The sequence below is a fragment of the Passer domesticus genome, chromosome 3 (genome assembly GCF_036417665.1).
Source record: "Passer domesticus isolate bPasDom1 chromosome 3, bPasDom1.hap1, whole genome shotgun sequence".
Classification (NCBI taxonomy): domain Eukaryota; kingdom Metazoa; phylum Chordata; class Aves; order Passeriformes; family Passeridae; genus Passer; species Passer domesticus.
In genome coordinates, this window is record NC_087476.1 from 91,295,110 (window position 1) to 91,312,993 (window position 17,884).

Sequence of the window (17,884 nt, forward strand, 5' to 3'; positions counted from 1 at the left end):
CCCTCCAGCGCTTACAAACCACACAAAAGCAGCAAATGTCTTACAGTAACTGCATCACTCTGTCAGAGTCTTGTTAGCAATTAATGCATTTTAATTTTTTCCTAAGCGGGGCTGTTTCATAAATGAAAGCATTACAGAAGTTTAGAAGTGACAGAGGTCTCTGGTCATCCTCCTGGTTCATACCTTTCTGGCACAGAATTGCTGTGTCATTATTTTCCCAAATGCCTTAGTTTTTATTTGAAGGCTTTGCCTTGAATTTGTAGGCTTTCCAAGAAAGACAATGCTGAAGAAAACATACTATGGCTGTGGTAGGAGGCAACATACCTTTGTTCAACAACTGGAGTCATTAAAATAAAACCACTTCAGACAACTTTAAAAAAAAAAATCACATTTATGCAAGTGTCTTACTGGTCAAAGTCGTAGCAGCCAAAATAGAGATGTTCATCCAGTTTCTTGGTTTTAGATGCCTATTCCCAGGTGGAATTTTGAATTGTGGATGTTATCCTAAAAAAAAATAAAAATCAGACTGTAATTATCTGAGTTCATTGAACAAGAATAATGACAGGCTTAGATTTGTTTCAAGGGGGAGCTTTTGAGCCATAAATTCTACTGATGGATTTAGGTTTAAAAGCAAGTTCAGTTTCAAAATGTGACATTCGACATAATGTGGACTTTATATTTGTAATTGAGATTATGGCCTTATTTTCCAGCTATTATGAAAATTTCAAGAGATGACAAATCTGCCCTTTGGTACCTGTTGTTTTGTTGTAATTACTGATCCACCCCGTGGTTAAATGTTTGACCTTGATTTTTCTTTTCAATTTGTGCATTTCCCAGTATGAAGTTGCTGGATCTTTCCTTTCTAAATCAGTTTAGTATCATGTGAATCTCTTGGATTTAGTCAGTCATTTTTCTCTTTCCTTTTCTGTGTATAAGACACACTGGGGTCTTACAGGAGTGGCACTGGTAGAATAGTTTTAAAAAGCCAAATGTGTGTTTTCTATGATAACATTCCCTGTGCATCAAAAGGGAAGTAGACACAGCTTCCCACAATATGAACACACACAAAAAAATACATTATTATTATTGGCAATGGGCTTGCTCAGAGAACAACAAATGCATAATTCCAGGTTGTCCCTGGAAACATTACCTCTGCTTTGTTTCAAGGTAATGTTAACAACACTGCTCTCACCTCGGTGTTCTTTTCTTTCATGTACATTGGGGTGTGGTGTTTCTCCCTCTTAGGTCATGTCACCAAGAATCTCAGGACATGGAGAGCTTCCAGGATAAAATATCTTACCCTCTTCAGTGTCACTTCTGACTGCATCCATTGCAAGTTAGAAAAAATGGCCAAGGGTTGAAATGGAGCTAAATATTTTTAGTAGAAATGAATAATTTCTATTAAATGAAATTATTCATTCTAGAAAATGATTTTTTTTAGTAGAAATGCATCAGGATCCCAGCAACTGCAAACTACCATGTACTTCCCTTTGTCCACTTCCACCACCCAGGTGAGGAGCAGGCCTGTGTCAGAAGAGCAACGTCCCAGCCTTGCTGGTCCAAGTTGCCTCTTGTCCAGTGAAGTGAATGCTCTGATTCCAGATATGAGGCAGTCATGGATTTCACTGGCAGCCTAGTATGATCTCAGACCATGCTGCTGCCATTTGAAAAGTAATCCTGGAAGTAAGAGTTTATAATTTATTTTTTTTTTCCTTCAGCCAGATTGGTTTGCTGATTGCAGAGCATAAGGAATGGTGCAGGAAATGTGCCAAGGGGAGGAGAGGATGAAAGCATGCTGCTTTCATTCAGACTTCTGGTGAAAGCCCTGCTCACAGGGCCCCTCACTACAAGAAAAAATTGAGGTGCTGGAGCATGTCCAGAGAAGGGCAACAGAGCTGATGAAGGATCTGGAGCACAAGTTTTAGGAGCAGTAACTGAGGAAACGGAGATTGTTTAGCATGGAGAAAAAGAATATCAAGGGAGACCTCACTGCTGTCCACAGCTACTGGAAAGGAGGCTGTAGCAGGGTGGGGGTTGGTCTCTTCACTCAATTAACAAGCAATGGAACTAGAAGAAATGGCCTCAATTTGCACCAAGAGAAATTTAGAATGGGTATTAGGAAAAAATTTTTTATGGAAAGTGTAGTCAAGCATAAGAAGAGGTTGCTCAGGAAAGTGGTGGAGTTACCTTCCCTGGAGGGGTTTAAAAGATGTGCCAGATGTGGTGCTAAGGGAGAGTGGAGTGGTGGATTTGGTAGTATTAGGTTAATGGTTGGACTCAATGATCCTAAGGGTCTTTTACAACCTGAATGATACTATGAATCTTTTCATGAATGCTAAAACAAAAGCGAATTGTGATGTCTAAGGTCCTGCTAGCCCTTATGCAAGTTACTGCCTCCAGCTACATGGATTTGTTTCCTGTTTGCAGCCAACGCTGACACTACTTCCCTGGTGAGCCGGATCACCTCCCAGTGCTGGCAGAAATGCCCTGTTGCTTTTTCCCATAGATAGTTTCACTGAGTCAGCCAGACAAACAATAGAAAAGGAGGCAGGACTGTGTGCTCAAAAATGGGACAGCCACACCACTTTAAATTGTCTCTAATTGCCTCAAAGACACAGCTGCTATCTCATCTGACAGATAAGATGCTTTCTAAGAAGGTCCAGGTAGTGGACAAAAACAAAAGGAAAACTGAAGCTGCACAGCTGTTTGCACTGCAGTCAGCTCTGGAAATCCACAAGCACTAGTTTTCTCTCAATGTCAACCTCAGGAACTTTTTAGCAAAGTTTAGAGTTGCCCATCTCTAAGTCAGACACTGAGCTGTTGAGCTGCTCCTTCAGCACAACCTGCAGTAGCTGCTCAGCCCCTGGAGCTCTGGCCCAGTGCTGGTGGAGCTGGGTGCTGTTGGATGAGAGAGCCTCCTGGCAGCTCTTGGTGGGACATGGCTTTAATCTTTTTGCATCTCCCTGCAGCTGGGCACACAGGAGATACAATGCCACTGCACAGGGATGCCCTGAAGCAAATTAAATCATGTAAAGTGCTTAGGAATATTTTAGTAAAGAAATTACAGATAGGCATGTGAGAAATTGTGATGACTTAAAGACTTTTTTTTCAGTAACGCTATTAGTGTTTTGCAACTGTGTGTGAGCCTTAGAGAGGAGAAAGAGCTAGATACATTTTTGCTTCATTTGGTTTGTGCCAGTTCTCATTCCTCTTGGAAGAGTTGCTTATACTATCATGCTGTCAGGAATAATCTGTGGGCATATACATGTGCGCACAAGAGACACAGTGACATGGGCCATCTTGCAGGATCTTGTCCTAGTGCGCAATGCTCCAGTTTGTGTGGCTTTTTCACATGCCAGAAAAGAGGAAATGTTTTATCTTATACAATACACTGACATATGTATTTGTAAATTTACAAATTTGTTTAATATATACACATTACATAAATTACATTACATGTGTTTGTAAATTATGAATGCATAAACATATTAAACCGATGTATCTTTATAAAAATAACATAAGTGAAAATATTTTTTTAATAATTCCCAGATTTTAAGTTGATGGCGTGGTTTGAACTATTCTGCACTTTAAAACCATTGACTGTGGATCTGAGTTGGGAATACAATCAGGGGCCAGTAATACTGTTTCCATTTTACAGATGGCTAAAGCAGGGAACAGAGGTCATCCAGTGTCATCCAGGAATGTAGCTGCAGGTAAAGTATGAAAAAAACCTTGCTATGTCTTGATGACTGACCAGTATTGTTCAAGTAAATCTTATGCCCAATTTGAAATGTTTGGAGCTTTGGATCACATGCAAGAAGCTTTATCCCACTGGCTTTGTATGCATTCCCAGTGGTAACAGCTGAAAACTGCTCTATGAAGAAGCACACCTTAGTCTAAATCTGCTGCTGTTGTACTGTTGGAAAAAAATACATAGTCCTGTTTGCAAAGATTCAATTAAATAACACTATTTAATGAAAACTGCCTTTACAGAGGCACCATAAACTTGAAATGCAGTAAAATCCAGTGAAATTACAGATTTAAGGTACTGTCTCCTACTACTTTTGTTGAATGTCCCCACCAATCTTTCTGAATTGTTTTATCTTGGCCTTAAAAATCTGTTATGTGATAAAATTGATATATAAAAAAGAGGCTTTAGGACAGCTTGCTACAGAGAGCTGTATTAACTTCTAATGTGTTTGTTGAAGAAGTCCTACTTTTGAGTACAGGAGGAAAAATGAAGCTGAAAAGTTTTCTAAAGATAAAAGGCTATAGAAAAGATGTATGATGAGAGTAGAAGGAAGCCTGGCATATTAACTTTAAGTTACAGTTAATCTAAATAACTTTATGTAACAGAAGGATAATATCTAAATACAAATATGATTAAGTCACTGTGGTTCTCTATTGCAACATGCAATGTGTCTGATTCAACTGGCAACTGATATCAAGATTAAAATTTTATTCCTTTTTCAAAATTTTGTCTATTGGAAGTCGATGCAATATTGACAATAGCACACTGCATATTGTGTGGACGAACACAGACAGTCACCTATGATCAGAACTATCATCATCCCATCACCCTACTTTCAGCCATTTCTGTTTTCTATTTTGTATTCTTCAGCACAGAAGCAAATGATTTTGCTGATTTAATTCAAAATTGAATGTACCCTGTGTAGGCTTTGTTGAAGGAGTTTAAAATAGCCATCCACATCTTCTGCTGTGAACTTTCCCATTCAGAACTGTAACCTGAATTTTTATACAAGTCTTTTATAGTCATATACATACCAGTTACTTCAAGGTCTCACTGTGTCTTACTTATTTGTTTCTTACATATGTGACAGTGGGCAGATATGCATTTAAACTGTATGGATACAGCTGTCAAGATTTAAAAATGCTATTAACTCACATGGCTAGATTCATACTGTACATCCAATATTTACACAGTATATTCTGTTTATAGTGATGTGGGGCACTTTACATCATCAGATAGAAATAAGCTGTACTGTTTCACAATTTTAGTGATGGGAATGCACTTCTAGAAGACAAGCATTTACATTTTTGTGTCCTTTATATTTTTGTGTCACTGTTTTCATTTGGTGGCCCCAAAACACTTGAAGAGGTGAGAACTGCACAGAAAAACAGAAAGCAGAAAATGCAGTGAAGTTACTGTACATCTGCAGTGAAACATGGAACTGCAAGGAACCCCTACAAAGCAGGTTAACAAAACTAATAGTAGAGGAAAACCAATTGGCTCTGTAGCTGAAGATGACAAATCCAGGCATATGTAAACATATGAAGTCTTTCTGATGGACCAGTTTTGCTTCTGGAGAAGTAACTATCTCTATCACATTCAAATGGCCTGTGAATCTCCAAATTAGTATGGAAGTTGGGAAATTAAACAGGGGATCTCCAGAACAATCTCCTGTAGTGCTCCTGGTACAAGCTTAGGTCTGTGAGACTAAAGTTCTCAGACTTTTGGGTCTGTTCTGTTGAGAAAAGAGGCAGTGGTGCAAATGAGGCATGAGATTTTTTTCAGAGGTGAAGAAGAAGAGACCTTCTTTTGGGTCACTAAAGTGTGGAATTTTCCTATGAAAATCTTCAAAGTTTTCTTCTAGACATGAGTAGTATGAGCTGGTCCTCCCATATCTGAGAGCTCCCTGGGAACCCACCAACAATGGCTGGAAAACCTGGGGACCAGAAGGCTCATCTTTTAAGTCTGCAGTACCTACAGCATTGCCAGCTTGCTAGAAAAGCTTGAAGAAATATGGGGAGGGAAAAGAGGTTTCTCAAATCAACTTTTGCTTTAGTTGACGTGTTGGTCTGCAGAATCCATTTCACTTTATTCAGAAATTCTAACAGCAACAAGGCAAATTTTAATAGAAACAAGGTGTTTCTCTGGGTATATATTTTACAGCTTATGTGTCCTCTTATCATGCCAACACATCTAAACCCCCTTGGGAGGACAAGTACAGCTCTGTGGATGAGTCCCATGCCAGTTGACTGACTAATCTAGCAGCTACCAATAGCTGAAGATTGAGGCACTGATAATTCCTCTGCACCTCAGACAGGGGCAAAGGAGCTAATTATACTCTGATTGTCTATCAGTTGAGGAAATCCCCAGATGAGGAGTTGTGGGTGTATTTCACTTTTCATACACTACTTGAGTGATGCGCTGGGAACAGAGGAGGGCAAAAAATAAATTCAGCCCTAATTACTCATACTGAACTTGTGGCCTTCTTAAACTATGCTCAACTCGAGAAGCAAACCCAGGGCTGAGAGAGACTTCTTCCAGACTTGTTTTAAGACTGCGCCATTAGAGGCTGCTCTCACTGAAGTGTCTGCCAAAAACCTCTTGAGTGTGTGTTTAAGGAGCAGTCCTGCGTGGAGGTCCTTCCCTGGTGGTGTGCCAGTATTTTTCCCTTCTTATTAGAAGACTATCTGAAGATCTTGGACCTGTTCCACACTTAAACTCCAAGCATCTTTATTGTCTATCTGTCCTTGCAATATGAGAGGCCAGAAACTTTTACTGTCTGGCCTTTTGTAAGTCTTGTTTCACTATCTGGGTAATATAGATTTCTTAGTTTCCCATTTCCACTTTTGTAATGTTTGTTATATTCAATTGTATGTCTTGGGGTTTATTTCTGCAGCTCCTGCCTATGCTTCATGCAGTTTTTCATCTAATCTGCAATTGCTATCTATACTCTCAATCAGCTCATCTCGATTAGTAATAGATCCAGTCAGTTCTTGTGTTTGCATACACTCTAGGATGGTAATGTTTTGTCTTGCCAGCAGAGATTTTAAAGTTGTGATAACCTATATGCTTGTCTGAGGGATGTGAAAATAGTGTTATGAATGTTGTTTATGAAAACTGGGGTTCGCAACCTTCAGTTGTTTTCACATACTGTAGCTGACTGTCCTCAAAGAAGCGACAAGCAGAACAGACAGCGTTGGCAAGCCCATCGTTCACATCTGATCCTAACTAATTAACCATGAAAATCCTCAGCATTTTGCCTCAGTTACCTCTATGTAGATACCACTTTGAGGACAGTTTTATTTAATTCATTCTACACTTTCTTTGCTCCATTTTAGACTCTGATTATACTTTATTTCCTCTTCCTAATTTTTTCCTACTGACCTTGCACTATGCATAAACATTCTTCATAGGGAAATTAGCGAGCTTTTTGTTGTTAATTTTTTATATCTTAGTTTTTGTGCCCAGTACATAATGATCCACTTACATCTCAACTTGCATGCTGCAACCTCCACTTTCGACTTCTCTTTCCTGCCAACAAAACAAGTATATTTTCTAATAACTTAAAATACGTCCTTTTATCCTTAACTCTCTAAAGATGCTTTCCTCCTTCTTTGTTAATTAATTCTCTCTGTTTCCAAGGATCCTCTGCCTAGGATTGTGCCTGTCTCCTTCTGTGCCACGTTCTGCTCTGAGCTGGAAAGCCACAGGTAGGCACTTCTCCCTCCTCTCCCATTCCTGAGCATTGCAGTTAGAAGGATGCCAGCTTGCCCAAAAGGGGCTCTTGGCCAGTTTTTGAGCAAGTGTTTTGAAAACTAGTTAGGCAGTTTTCCCACTGTAGACAGGCTCGTGGAAGGACCATTAATTACTCACTGCAGGCTTAACTATGGGCAGAAAAAGGGGGCTTTTGTGCAATTGTCAAACCCTCACCATTATTTCTACATGTTGGTTTTGTATTTAATAGGATTACATGACTTCTTTGCTCTATATGCCAAAATGGATGGTTCCTTTCAGTAATAAAACAAAGCCAATAACCTGAAAGGAAACACGGCTCAAAAGCACAAACTTGACCTCTGAGTGACCTTGACATTTACAGACTAAAAAGAACTTTTCTTTGAACAGACAGAAGTCAGGGAGCCAGCAAGAACCAGGAGAAAATGGTTTTGTTGCTTTCTGATTACATTGTTTAAACCAACATACTACATGGTTTACAATACTTCATTACAATGTATTAGGGCCTGGAGGTGATTTAATGTCTGTTTATAACTGAGACTAATCTTGAAATAAACAAATGAATGTTTGGAAAATGGATGAAGCTGTTCTGCCGGAGACAGCGTTAAATGCAACTCTGAAGAGTAAATCATGACTGTAGAGCACTTAAATGCTTTTTATTTCTACCTTCAGTTGTATTTCAGTAGTTTTATCTAGCAAAATTAATCATGGTGCAGTAAAAAATTTCTAATTGGTTAGGACTGCCTAGCAGCCATACATTCTATAACAAATCCACAATTTTAAAACTGTTTAGCCCTTTAAAATCAGGGGAAAAGATAAACTAGAATATGCTGTAGCATTATACTAGGCACCATGGTGATCTAAATTAAATCTGTTACAACCTGTTCTAATTTAAAATTGCTCCGTTGTGTGAATGAAGGGGAAAAGAAGAAGAGTTAGTTCACTTGTTCAAAGCATTTTCATATTCCCAGATAAATCTTTCATCCACCCTGCTTGTGGCCTGTATGTTCCCATTTCCTTTGTGCATCCCCTGTGTAACTGCACATAAATGTGGCTTCTGACGGAATCAAGAACTCTTTCTCCAGTGGTTCAGTATCAGTTCTCTGTCAGCCAAGAACAAGCACTGTCACCGAGTGTCACCATCGGATGCCCAGCTGCTCTCGACACTCAGGAGCTCCTCTGCAGTGCTGAGGCAGAGACCTTGCTTGCTACAGGAGGTTGCTCCAGTTTCTTCTCCCAAAGGATAACTCCAGCACTCATCCTGCCATTCATCTCTGCAGGCAACTCCTTGGCCACTTGTGCTTGCTCCCTGTCCTGCCTCTCCTACCACCCAAAGTCCTATTCATGGCCCCCAGGCACTGCACAGCACATTTCTCTTCTTCTAACATCTGACTCATTTCAAAAATGCCTTGAATTTCCCGAAGTATCAGCCACTAAGCGCTTAACGTTTGATTTGAGTTGGGGGGGGGGAATACAAAAGTGAAGTCTCATGGCTGCTCCAGCCCCAGCACCCACCCACACCCTTCCGGTTGCCGGCTGGAGCAAGCGGGAGCCGGGAGCGCGGGCTGGAGCGGCGGGAGCGGGGCGCTCCTGCAGCGCCGTGCCCGCGCCGCCTGCCGACACCTGGCGCCGGCAGCGGGAAGAGCAAGGGGAACCGGGCTCGTCCCTCGCCTCCCGCCGGAGCCTCCTGCGGGGAGCCACCACAGCGGGCATGGCTCAGCAGGGCTGCTTAACCTGCCTACCCACCGCGTCCCACACCGCTGGAGCTGCTTTGGGGCCCCGAGCTTTGACAGCGCACTTGCTTGCGCTGCAGTCGATGCTAAATGCCGTGACTGCTCTTTCGTAGTGCAAGGGTTCTAAAGGTCTGCTCCGACGGCAGCACAGCATCGACAGTTGCACTCCATACACTTCATACGGCTGACTGTCTCTCTGTATGCCCCCCACTCCTGCCACTTTGTTTGCCACGCAAACACAAGTGGCAGAAGTCTCAAGAATATTTGAGTTTGTTCAAACTTGCAAAGTAGTCAGCCACGTGAAAGAAGGTCCTGCGAAGGGGGAGCTTGCAACATAAGCCTGTAGGTTCATTGGCATCAATAAGTGCAGGGGAAGACGTTAGCTCTACAGAACAAATTTCAAGTGGTTCTTGGACATTCCTAGGTGTTAAAGCTGACCAACTTTGAGCCACAAATATAGACTTTCTTGTTACCAGCTCACAGACCTCTTTGTATCCTAAAATCATAGAATGGTTCGGGTTGGAAGACACCTTAAAATTCATCTAGTTTGAAACTGCCTGCTGTTAGCAGGGACACTTTCCACCTGAGCAGGTTACTTAGAGCCCCATCCAACCTGGCCTTAAACACTTCCAGGGATGGGACATCCACAACTTCTTTGGGCAATCTGTTCCAGTGCCTCGCTACTCTCACAATAAAGCATTTCTTCCTAATATATAATCTGAACCTACTCTCTTTAGTTTGATCCATTCCTCCTTGTCCTGTCACTATAGGCTCTTGTAAAAAGTCCATCGTTCTTGTAGGATCATTTCAGGTAGGAAGGCCACAATTAGAGCACCCTGAAGCCTTCTCTTCTCCAGGCTGAACAATCCCAACTCTCTCAGCATTTCCTCACAGGAGAGGTGCTCCATCCCTTTAACCATCTCAGTTGCCTCCTCTGGACTCCCTCCAACAGGTCCATGTCCTTCCTGTGCTGGGGACCCCAGAGCTGGACACAGCACTGCAGGAGGGGTCTCACCACAGGGGAACAGAGAGGCAGAATCCCCTTCCTTGGCCTGCTGCCCAGGCTCCTTTTGATGTAGCCCAAAACACATTTGGCTTTCTGGGCTGCCAGTGAACATTGCTGGGTCATGTCCAGCTTTTCATCCACCAGCACCCCCAAGTCTCTCACTGCAGAGCTGCTCTTGATCTATTCATCCCCAGCCTGTATTAACTGCTGTGTCTAAATACACACTAGCAGTGTTCTGAATTTACAGTGAAAACAGATGAGATCAGACATATTTTTGCATGTGTAGTTTTTTATCCCCTTTGCTCCCATGTTAGTTTTCCCCCCTGTGCAATTCATTAGAGACTATTATCTTAGCTTCTGTTAAATCTCTTTTAGAGGTTGATGTTTTAACTTACCAGCTTGAGCTCTAGACTGCTGACACGTTACACTGCAGAAAGCAGTGAAATTATAATGAACTGAGTTGGCACTGTATTTTTTCTAAGGCACTGCGTGATGAAAATAAATCATGTTGTCCCCTTGACATGATCCACTAATGAAGATGCACATCCTCTTGCCCTGCCTTCTCACTGGATGTGAGAGCCCTTCCTCCGTCTTTTTTCTTCATTTCCACTGTGGAAGAAGCTTTCTAATTCCGCACATTGGTTTGCTTAGCAATATTGCTGTTGCCTAATGCAATAAAAATCAGTTATGTAACTGCCTTTGCTAGACTTGCAGAGAGCGTTCACCAGACGGGAACATGGCCACAGTATCTTTATGCTTTCATATGCCTCCTATATTTGCTGTTATTATGCAATATTCTCTGCTTTCAGAATATTTTTTAAAATAATTTTCCTTGACATCATGTTTAGAATATTATACAACTTATAATCTAAGCTCATGCAAAGACAGAGAGGGGAAAAGAAATAAGCTTATTCGGATTTATTGCTAAAAGGGCTGATATTATAGCACTAGTGCCTCCAAGGAACAAAGAATCGCCTACAGGTTGTCAGATAGTATTTTTAATACTCTAATTCTGAACCAAATTCCTAAAATAACCTGTGTTTGCAGATTACTGTGTGCTCTTTTGTTCTGAATAATGTCTTGCTTAGTGAACTGTGTCTTATCAATCCACCAAATACTGGGTGTCATTGTTCACCTCATTCACAATTCATCTTTTAATTAACATTATCACAGGAAAAATTCTATTTTGGTCAGCATAATTTGTCTTTGGAATTGGCAGTACAGAAATAAAAGAATTACCATCTGAATTTATCTGAAGACTATGAAGGAGATGGTGACTACAAACCTACCTCATCTGGCACTGAAGAGGAAGGGAGGGAAACCATGTAAATGATAATGGCTTTAAAAATTGTATTTGCTATGTAAAAATCACTACTTTGGTCATTCAGTATCTACTAAGCAAACAGTTTCATCAAAATTACTGTTACTGAAAATACAAACCGGAATTCCTCATTTAGACACATGCTTTTTTTTTGGTGGAAAAAGTTGCTGACTTAGGGAAGATTTAGGAGATACAAATGTCTTTTCAAAGTGATGTTTTTAGATATAGGTATGTAATATCAACTTCATGCAGCAAAAGGCTGATCATTTGCTTTAATAGTTAAACCTCAAATTAAGTTGCAAGTGCATCATTGTTTTAGTGAACAGCCACGGAAGCACCTTTAAAATGTTTTTTAACTGTACCAGGAAACATTTCACAGAGAATTGAAACATTTCTGAATCCTTCTCACAAGACTCACCTTTCATAACGATTTCCAGAAAACTCCATTAAATAGCATGTTGTTTTTCTGAGTCTTCTTTATAAACATTTATCCCTGCATTCTAGATATGCAGTATTTTTCTATTTACATTCAAATTAATACAGTGATGTCAAATTGATTGCGTCTAGGGTACAGTGAACACACCAGCAAACCAGCTGCTTAAAAATTTCTTCCAACATCCCTTTACCTCTTGATTTCATCCATTTCTAGTTGCAAATGCAACAGGCCCTGAAGATGATCATGTTCAAGCAGCATTCAGCCAGGATAACAAGAATTACTGGATGCTGAGTCCTCTGGAGCATCCTCTACTGGAGGTCCTTTTCTTTTAAACCAGCCTGGCTGCCATGGGTGAGTTCTGGTGCATCGAGAAGCAGTCTTCAAATGAGTGTTTCATTAGTGCCTTCTAAAACAGATTTAAGAAAGGAACCATCAGTCTCCCCTGTGACAATTAATATTTCCTCAATTATGCCTATTGTGCTGGTTTAGCATGGGTAGTTATTTTTCTTCCCAGTGGTTCTCTAGTATGGGGCTCTATTTTGGATTTGTGCTGAACACAGGGTTGATAATATGGATATGTTTTTTGTCATTGCTGAGAGGGGCTTACACAGCTTTCTGCTTTTTGTGCTGCCACGCTGGGAAGTTGGGGGTGCATGGGATATTGGGAGGAGACACAGCTGGGACAGGTGACCCCAAGTGACTAAAGGGATATACCAGACCATAGGACGTCATGCTCAGTGTATAAAATGGGGAACAGAAGGAAAAGAGAGGGACTTTTTGAGTGATGGTGTTTGTCTTTCCAAATAAATGCTACACGTGATCGAGCCCTGCATTCCTGGAGATGGCTGAACAGCTGCCTGCCCTTGGGAAGCAGTGAATTGATTCCTTGTTTTTATTTGTTTGTGAGTGCAGCCTTTGCTTTCCCCATTAAATTGTCTTTATCTCAAGCCACAATTTTCTCCCTTTTACCCTCCCAATTATTTTCCCAATCCTACTGGTTGGGGGTAAGCAAGTGGCTGCATGGTGCTTGGTTGCTGTCTAGAGTTAAACTAGACATCTTTTCACAGTGTTCTTAACGGACACAGCATTTATTAAAAATACTCATTGAAGTTAATTGATCCCCAGTCAAACTATCATTTTGGTTTCTTTTTTTTTTAACTTTTAAAATTTATTTTTATTTTTAATGGCAGAGGCAAGCAGTGCTTGAACAGACAGTTGGGAGATGAAAGAGGTATAGATGACATCTGCATCTTTCATAACCATGGTCTGTAGCATTCTATGGGCTATCTTGTGTGTTTAAAGCATGGTGAGGCCCAGAAACATCTCAGCGAGAGCAGAGAAATGCCATGAAGATTTACTATTAACCCTTCTGAAACATTAAAATTGTCTCTATTTCTCTTTTTCAGTTTCTATCTGGTAATAGACTTGGTAAGACTTAAGCTTTTTGGCAGAAGATAAAGGCAGTCTTCTCAACCTTAATTATTACTCCTGAATTTGAATAGTGTCTTTGCTTATGAAGTAAATGGCACAGGCTAAATATTATGGAAAATTCTTCCCAAAGTTGTAAAAAATGATAGGAAGTTGTTATATTCATATTGAAATAATGTATTTGTAGGGTAATTTCTGTTTGGGTTGCCCACTTTGCTAGGTAAAATAAGATGCTTTTCACATTACCAAACTCCAGAATTTTTCTTACATTTTCTTCATGCAGCTCAGAAAGGGAAACAATTAAGTCATACAGCTTTCCTTTACCCTCTGCTATTTTCCAAAGAAGATTCATATTCGTATTCCTTAGACATGCAGAGTGCATGAATGAGAAATAATGTGGGCTTTACTGATCTTCTAAGGAATATGTAATTATTTCCTGCGTTTTAAGAACAATTACTTAAGAAGTGGCAAAGGAGATAAAAATAAATACAGTAAAACATGTACCCTGCATATAGGAAGGGTACATACAAAAGGAATTTATGCTTATTCTTGGGAAACTCGATATGTACATTATTAATTGAAGGAAGAATGAGGAGAAGGGGGAGAAAAGGAGATTAAAAAAAGGAAGAAGCAACCATGCATACTCATTATGAGAATTCTTACAAAGTTTTAAGGAATATAAGATGTGAAGTGGCACTCACTTTCAGTGCACAGCTTTTCTGTAACTTAGCAGTGTTTGGCAAAGGCAACATTTTAAGGTGCCTTCAGCTAGTACTGCAGGCAGTTGTGACTTGCTCTGCCTTTCCCACCTATTTATTCCCCTCCCATGCATTGTCTAGATTTGGAAGTGTAAATTCTCCAGAGCAGAGATTTCCTCAGAAGGATTTGCTAGGTTAGGGTCCTGCTGGGTGGGTCCTTATCTCGGCCATGAAGGCTGATAGGAGGTGCGAGGTAGAAATAGTACTCAGCTTGTGCACGATGCTTATGTCCATGCAGAAGCTGCCAGCAAGTGAAGGAAGGTGTGTTTGTAAACCTCAGCATGCTCAGGTGCCCCGTGGCTGCCCGCACAGTCAGACACGTCTGCTTGGTTTGGGCCCAGCTGTAATTACAGAGGCAAGCCCATGGCTACAGCAGTGGTACAACAGGTTTTCAGAAAGACCTCGTAAGACGCTGAGCCTGCATGTGCTGAAAAGGAGTTGTGGAGGATGATTGTTTGCAGGGTTTGGTGGGGGTGGCTTGTTTTTGAGAGGTAGACTGGGCACCCCACTTGAGTGAGCAAGCCACGCCTCAGTTTGGGTCGCTCCCTGGAAGCTGAGTAACAGAATTTATAGCTTCTGCTACTTAGTAACACTTGTCTTAAAGCCATAGATGCTGCGTTCATATAATTTACCGATTTATTTGCTTTCCACCTGCATAGGATGTTGGAGGCTTCCAGGAAGCCCTCACTGTCCACTGGCAGTGCTGACAAGGGCATTTCAGTGAGGGGGACACCCAGCTTTGCCAGCTGCACTGGAGATGTCCCCAGTCCCAGACATCACTTTGCACTGGGGGAGACTGGTGGACAACAAGCTGGTGGTGCTGCTGTTCAACAAGCTGTCCATGAGCCAGCAGTGTCCTTGTGGCCAAGGCAGCCAAAAAATCCTGGGGTGCATTAGGAAGAGCATTGCCAGCAGGTCAGGGGAGGTGATCCTGCCCCTCTGCTCAGCTCTGGTGAAGCCCCATCTGGAGTGCTGTGTCCAGTTTGGGGCTCCTCAGTACAAAAGAGATGTGGAGTTTCTGCAGCAGGTCCAGCAGAGGACAGTGAGGATGACTGAGACACTGGGGGATTGCTCTTATGAGGAAAGAAGGAGCTGGGTCTGTTCAGCCTCAAGAAGAGATGTCTGAGAGGTGACCTCATCAATGTCCATCAGGATGTGAAGGGAGGGTGTCAAGAGGATGGAGCTGGGCTCTTCTCAGTGCTGCTGAGCAATAGGACAAGAGGCAGCAGGCAGAAACTGATGCACTTAACTCCCACCTGAACATGAGAAAGAACTTCTTTACAGTGCAGTGACTGAGCACTGGAACGGATTGCTCAGAAGTTTTGGAGTCTCCCTCACTAGAGATACTCAAGAACCGGCTGGAAGAAAACCTGTGCCGTGTGCTCTGGGATGACCCTGCTTGAGCAGGGAGCTTGGACCAGATGTGTTCCCTCCCAGCCCGACCTATCCCGTGATCCTGGGATTCCGTGAGGCGAGAAGGGCAGGCGGCGGGCGGAGGCGGCCGTGGGGCGGGTACCGACTGCCGGCCTGGCCCCGCAGGTCCCGCAGCGCGGCCCCGGGCACGGAACGCCGTGTGCGGGCCGAGCAGCGCCGCGGAAGGACTGCAGCCCCCAGAACGCGGCGCGGCGGCCGGTGACGTGCGGGAGGCGGGGCGGAAGTGTGTGTTCCCCGGGCTGGGCTGCCGCCCGGGCCCCGTTCCGGCTGTCCCGGCCGCGGCCTCGGCAGCGCGGGGCAGGGGGCAGGAGGAGGCAGAAGATGGCGGCGGACCTGGAGGCGGAGGTGCAGGCCATTGACAAGAGCCTGCTGGAGTGCTCCGCCGAGGAGATCGCCGTGGTGAGGCGGGGGCCCGGCGCGGGGAGGGAGTGGGGGCTCGGAGGCCGCGGCAGGCACCGGCCTGGGGAGACGTTCCCGAGGCCGCGGCGAGGCCGCTCCGCGGGGCGAGAGAGCTCTCCGGGAGGGGCTGTCCCTCTCGGGGCTGGCTCGGAGGGCACCCCCGGCCGGCAGCGGCGTCCCGCTGTGGCCTCAGCGCGCTGTTGTCGCCAGCGTCGCTGTTGCAGCAGCCGAAGTCCATGGCAGCGATCAGCCAGCTTTTCCTGTTGTGCCGGCTGGCGCAGGTGCTGGCTCCTGGAAGCCGCCTGGACGTGGCCATCCCCTGCCGGGGGCGGCCGGGCACCTCGCCCCTTCCTTAACTGCTTCCTCAAGTTACCTTCCTCTGCCTCTGCTGCCCCTTCGCCTCTCTCTGCCGGCAGTCACGCCTAGACCTGAGGAGATCCCCCCCTCCCTGTTAATTTAGGTGGATATCTGATCCCAAATACGCTTCACAGTGTTAAAGTGCCATTTCAGGATTCTTCCTTTCTCCCCAGTGTTTAAGATGCGGTCTGGAAAATCTTGCAGTAGTTAATCTTCGGATTATTAGAATGAGGTGTTTGTAGAGGAAATATTAGTAAAATCAATGTAACATTTGAAGAAATCTACTTCTGTTTATATACTTTTCCTGTTCTTACAAAGAGTAGCTGGAAGAGGAATGTAGTCTTGGTGGTGAATTCTTAGGAGGAAGTTTTGTTTCTGACATAAATGTTTGTCCATTTAGACACTTGGGCATTTGAGGAACTGGATGTATGCGTTAAAGTATTGAGACTGCTCATGTGCATATCGGTAGGATAAAACCTTGAAGAGCTGTCTGTGTGTGTCTCAATGGGAATTACATTGGCTGCTTTCCAAATGAAAATAAAAGACTGTTATAATTCAGATTATGCTTGTATATCTTCAGTGCAGACAAAGGTATGATTAGATGGGCAAATGTGCATAGTTAGCTATATCCTAGCTGGTTTAGCTCCCGGATTAGTCTTCCTTCTCTACAGCAAACCAAATAATTTCATCAAATGATTATAAAGTAGTCCAAATTGAGCCCAAATTACCTTGTCTGTGTGAATAGCAGATGTTTTTTCTGGGTCACACTGTAGGTAAACTCAAGGCAATCAGGCACCCAGGGGAAAGCATTTAGGAATGTGCTGTAGGTAGCAGTGCCAGCTTAAATGTAGTCAATTCTTTCTCATTTTTATTTGTCATCACCTGCACAAGCTCCAATTCTGAAATCTATCATTCAAATCTAGTGTGGTTTTTCTGCCTCCTTTGCTGATAGCATTACTTTGCTGATAGCCCAGTATTAACAAAAGAAATATTGTCCCAAAGCAATAGTTGCAGCACTTAAGGCTTCAGTTTCTCATGGCAAGAACTTAATAATAAACTTTCAAAGAGCAAGAATAATAAAAATAAGTTCTCTTTAACATAACATGAGCCTGCATTGCAAGTATTTTTTTTTTGGTGTAGCTAAAAACCCCATAAATTGCACCTTTTAGCTTTTGAAACAGAAGTGAGTTATTTTATGGCTTATTAGTTTTCTACATTTTGTTCTCCTGGTATCTCTTACTTAGATGGAAATTTAATAGAAACCCTGATGAACCATTAGGTATTTACTTATGTAAGGTATTGTTTGATCAATACTGTGCACTTTTTTTTTTCCCCAGGGCAGTTAAAGTTGTTGCAGGAGAGTGTGAGGAGGGAGGAAGTGAAGAGGAATACACTTCCTTTTTTAATAAAAATCCTCTCTTGGGAGAGTAGAATATTAGCTTTTCTTGCGTGTGACTTCAGGTTAGAAGAAAAGACAAATACTAATTGAAACCTTGCCTAAATGCGAAATGCTTTTATGAAAGAACAAA

The 17,884-nt window shown here is 42.6% G+C and overlaps 1 protein-coding gene and 1 long non-coding RNA gene across 4 annotated transcripts in view; one reads left to right on the forward strand and one right to left on the reverse strand.

The window, feature by feature from the left end:
• Positions 1-395: 395 nt before the first annotated feature.
• LOC135297133 (uncharacterized) lies at positions 396-15,693 on the reverse strand. Its single transcript, XR_010359193.1, has 3 exons — positions 14,109-15,693; positions 12,170-12,385; positions 396-504 (listed from the first exon to the last, which is right to left on the reverse strand). It is a non-coding gene; the product is annotated as an uncharacterized LOC135297133 (long non-coding RNA).
• A 113-nt stretch (positions 15,694-15,806) lies between these two features.
• The window catches only part of UBR2 (ubiquitin protein ligase E3 component n-recognin 2), a 55,687-nt gene continuing 53,609 nt past the window's right edge, over positions 15,807-17,884 (forward strand). For 2 of the 3 annotated variants that reach the window (XM_064414363.1, XM_064414362.1), the window contains exon 1: positions 15,808-15,998. In XM_064414363.1, coding sequence (XP_064270433.1) covers positions 15,921-15,998 — 78 coding nt within the window. In that variant the 5' untranslated portion in view covers positions 15,808-15,920. Of the gene's footprint in view, positions 15,999-17,884 lie in introns of all 3 variants that reach the window. The other variant, XR_010359190.1, reaches the window with a different exon arrangement.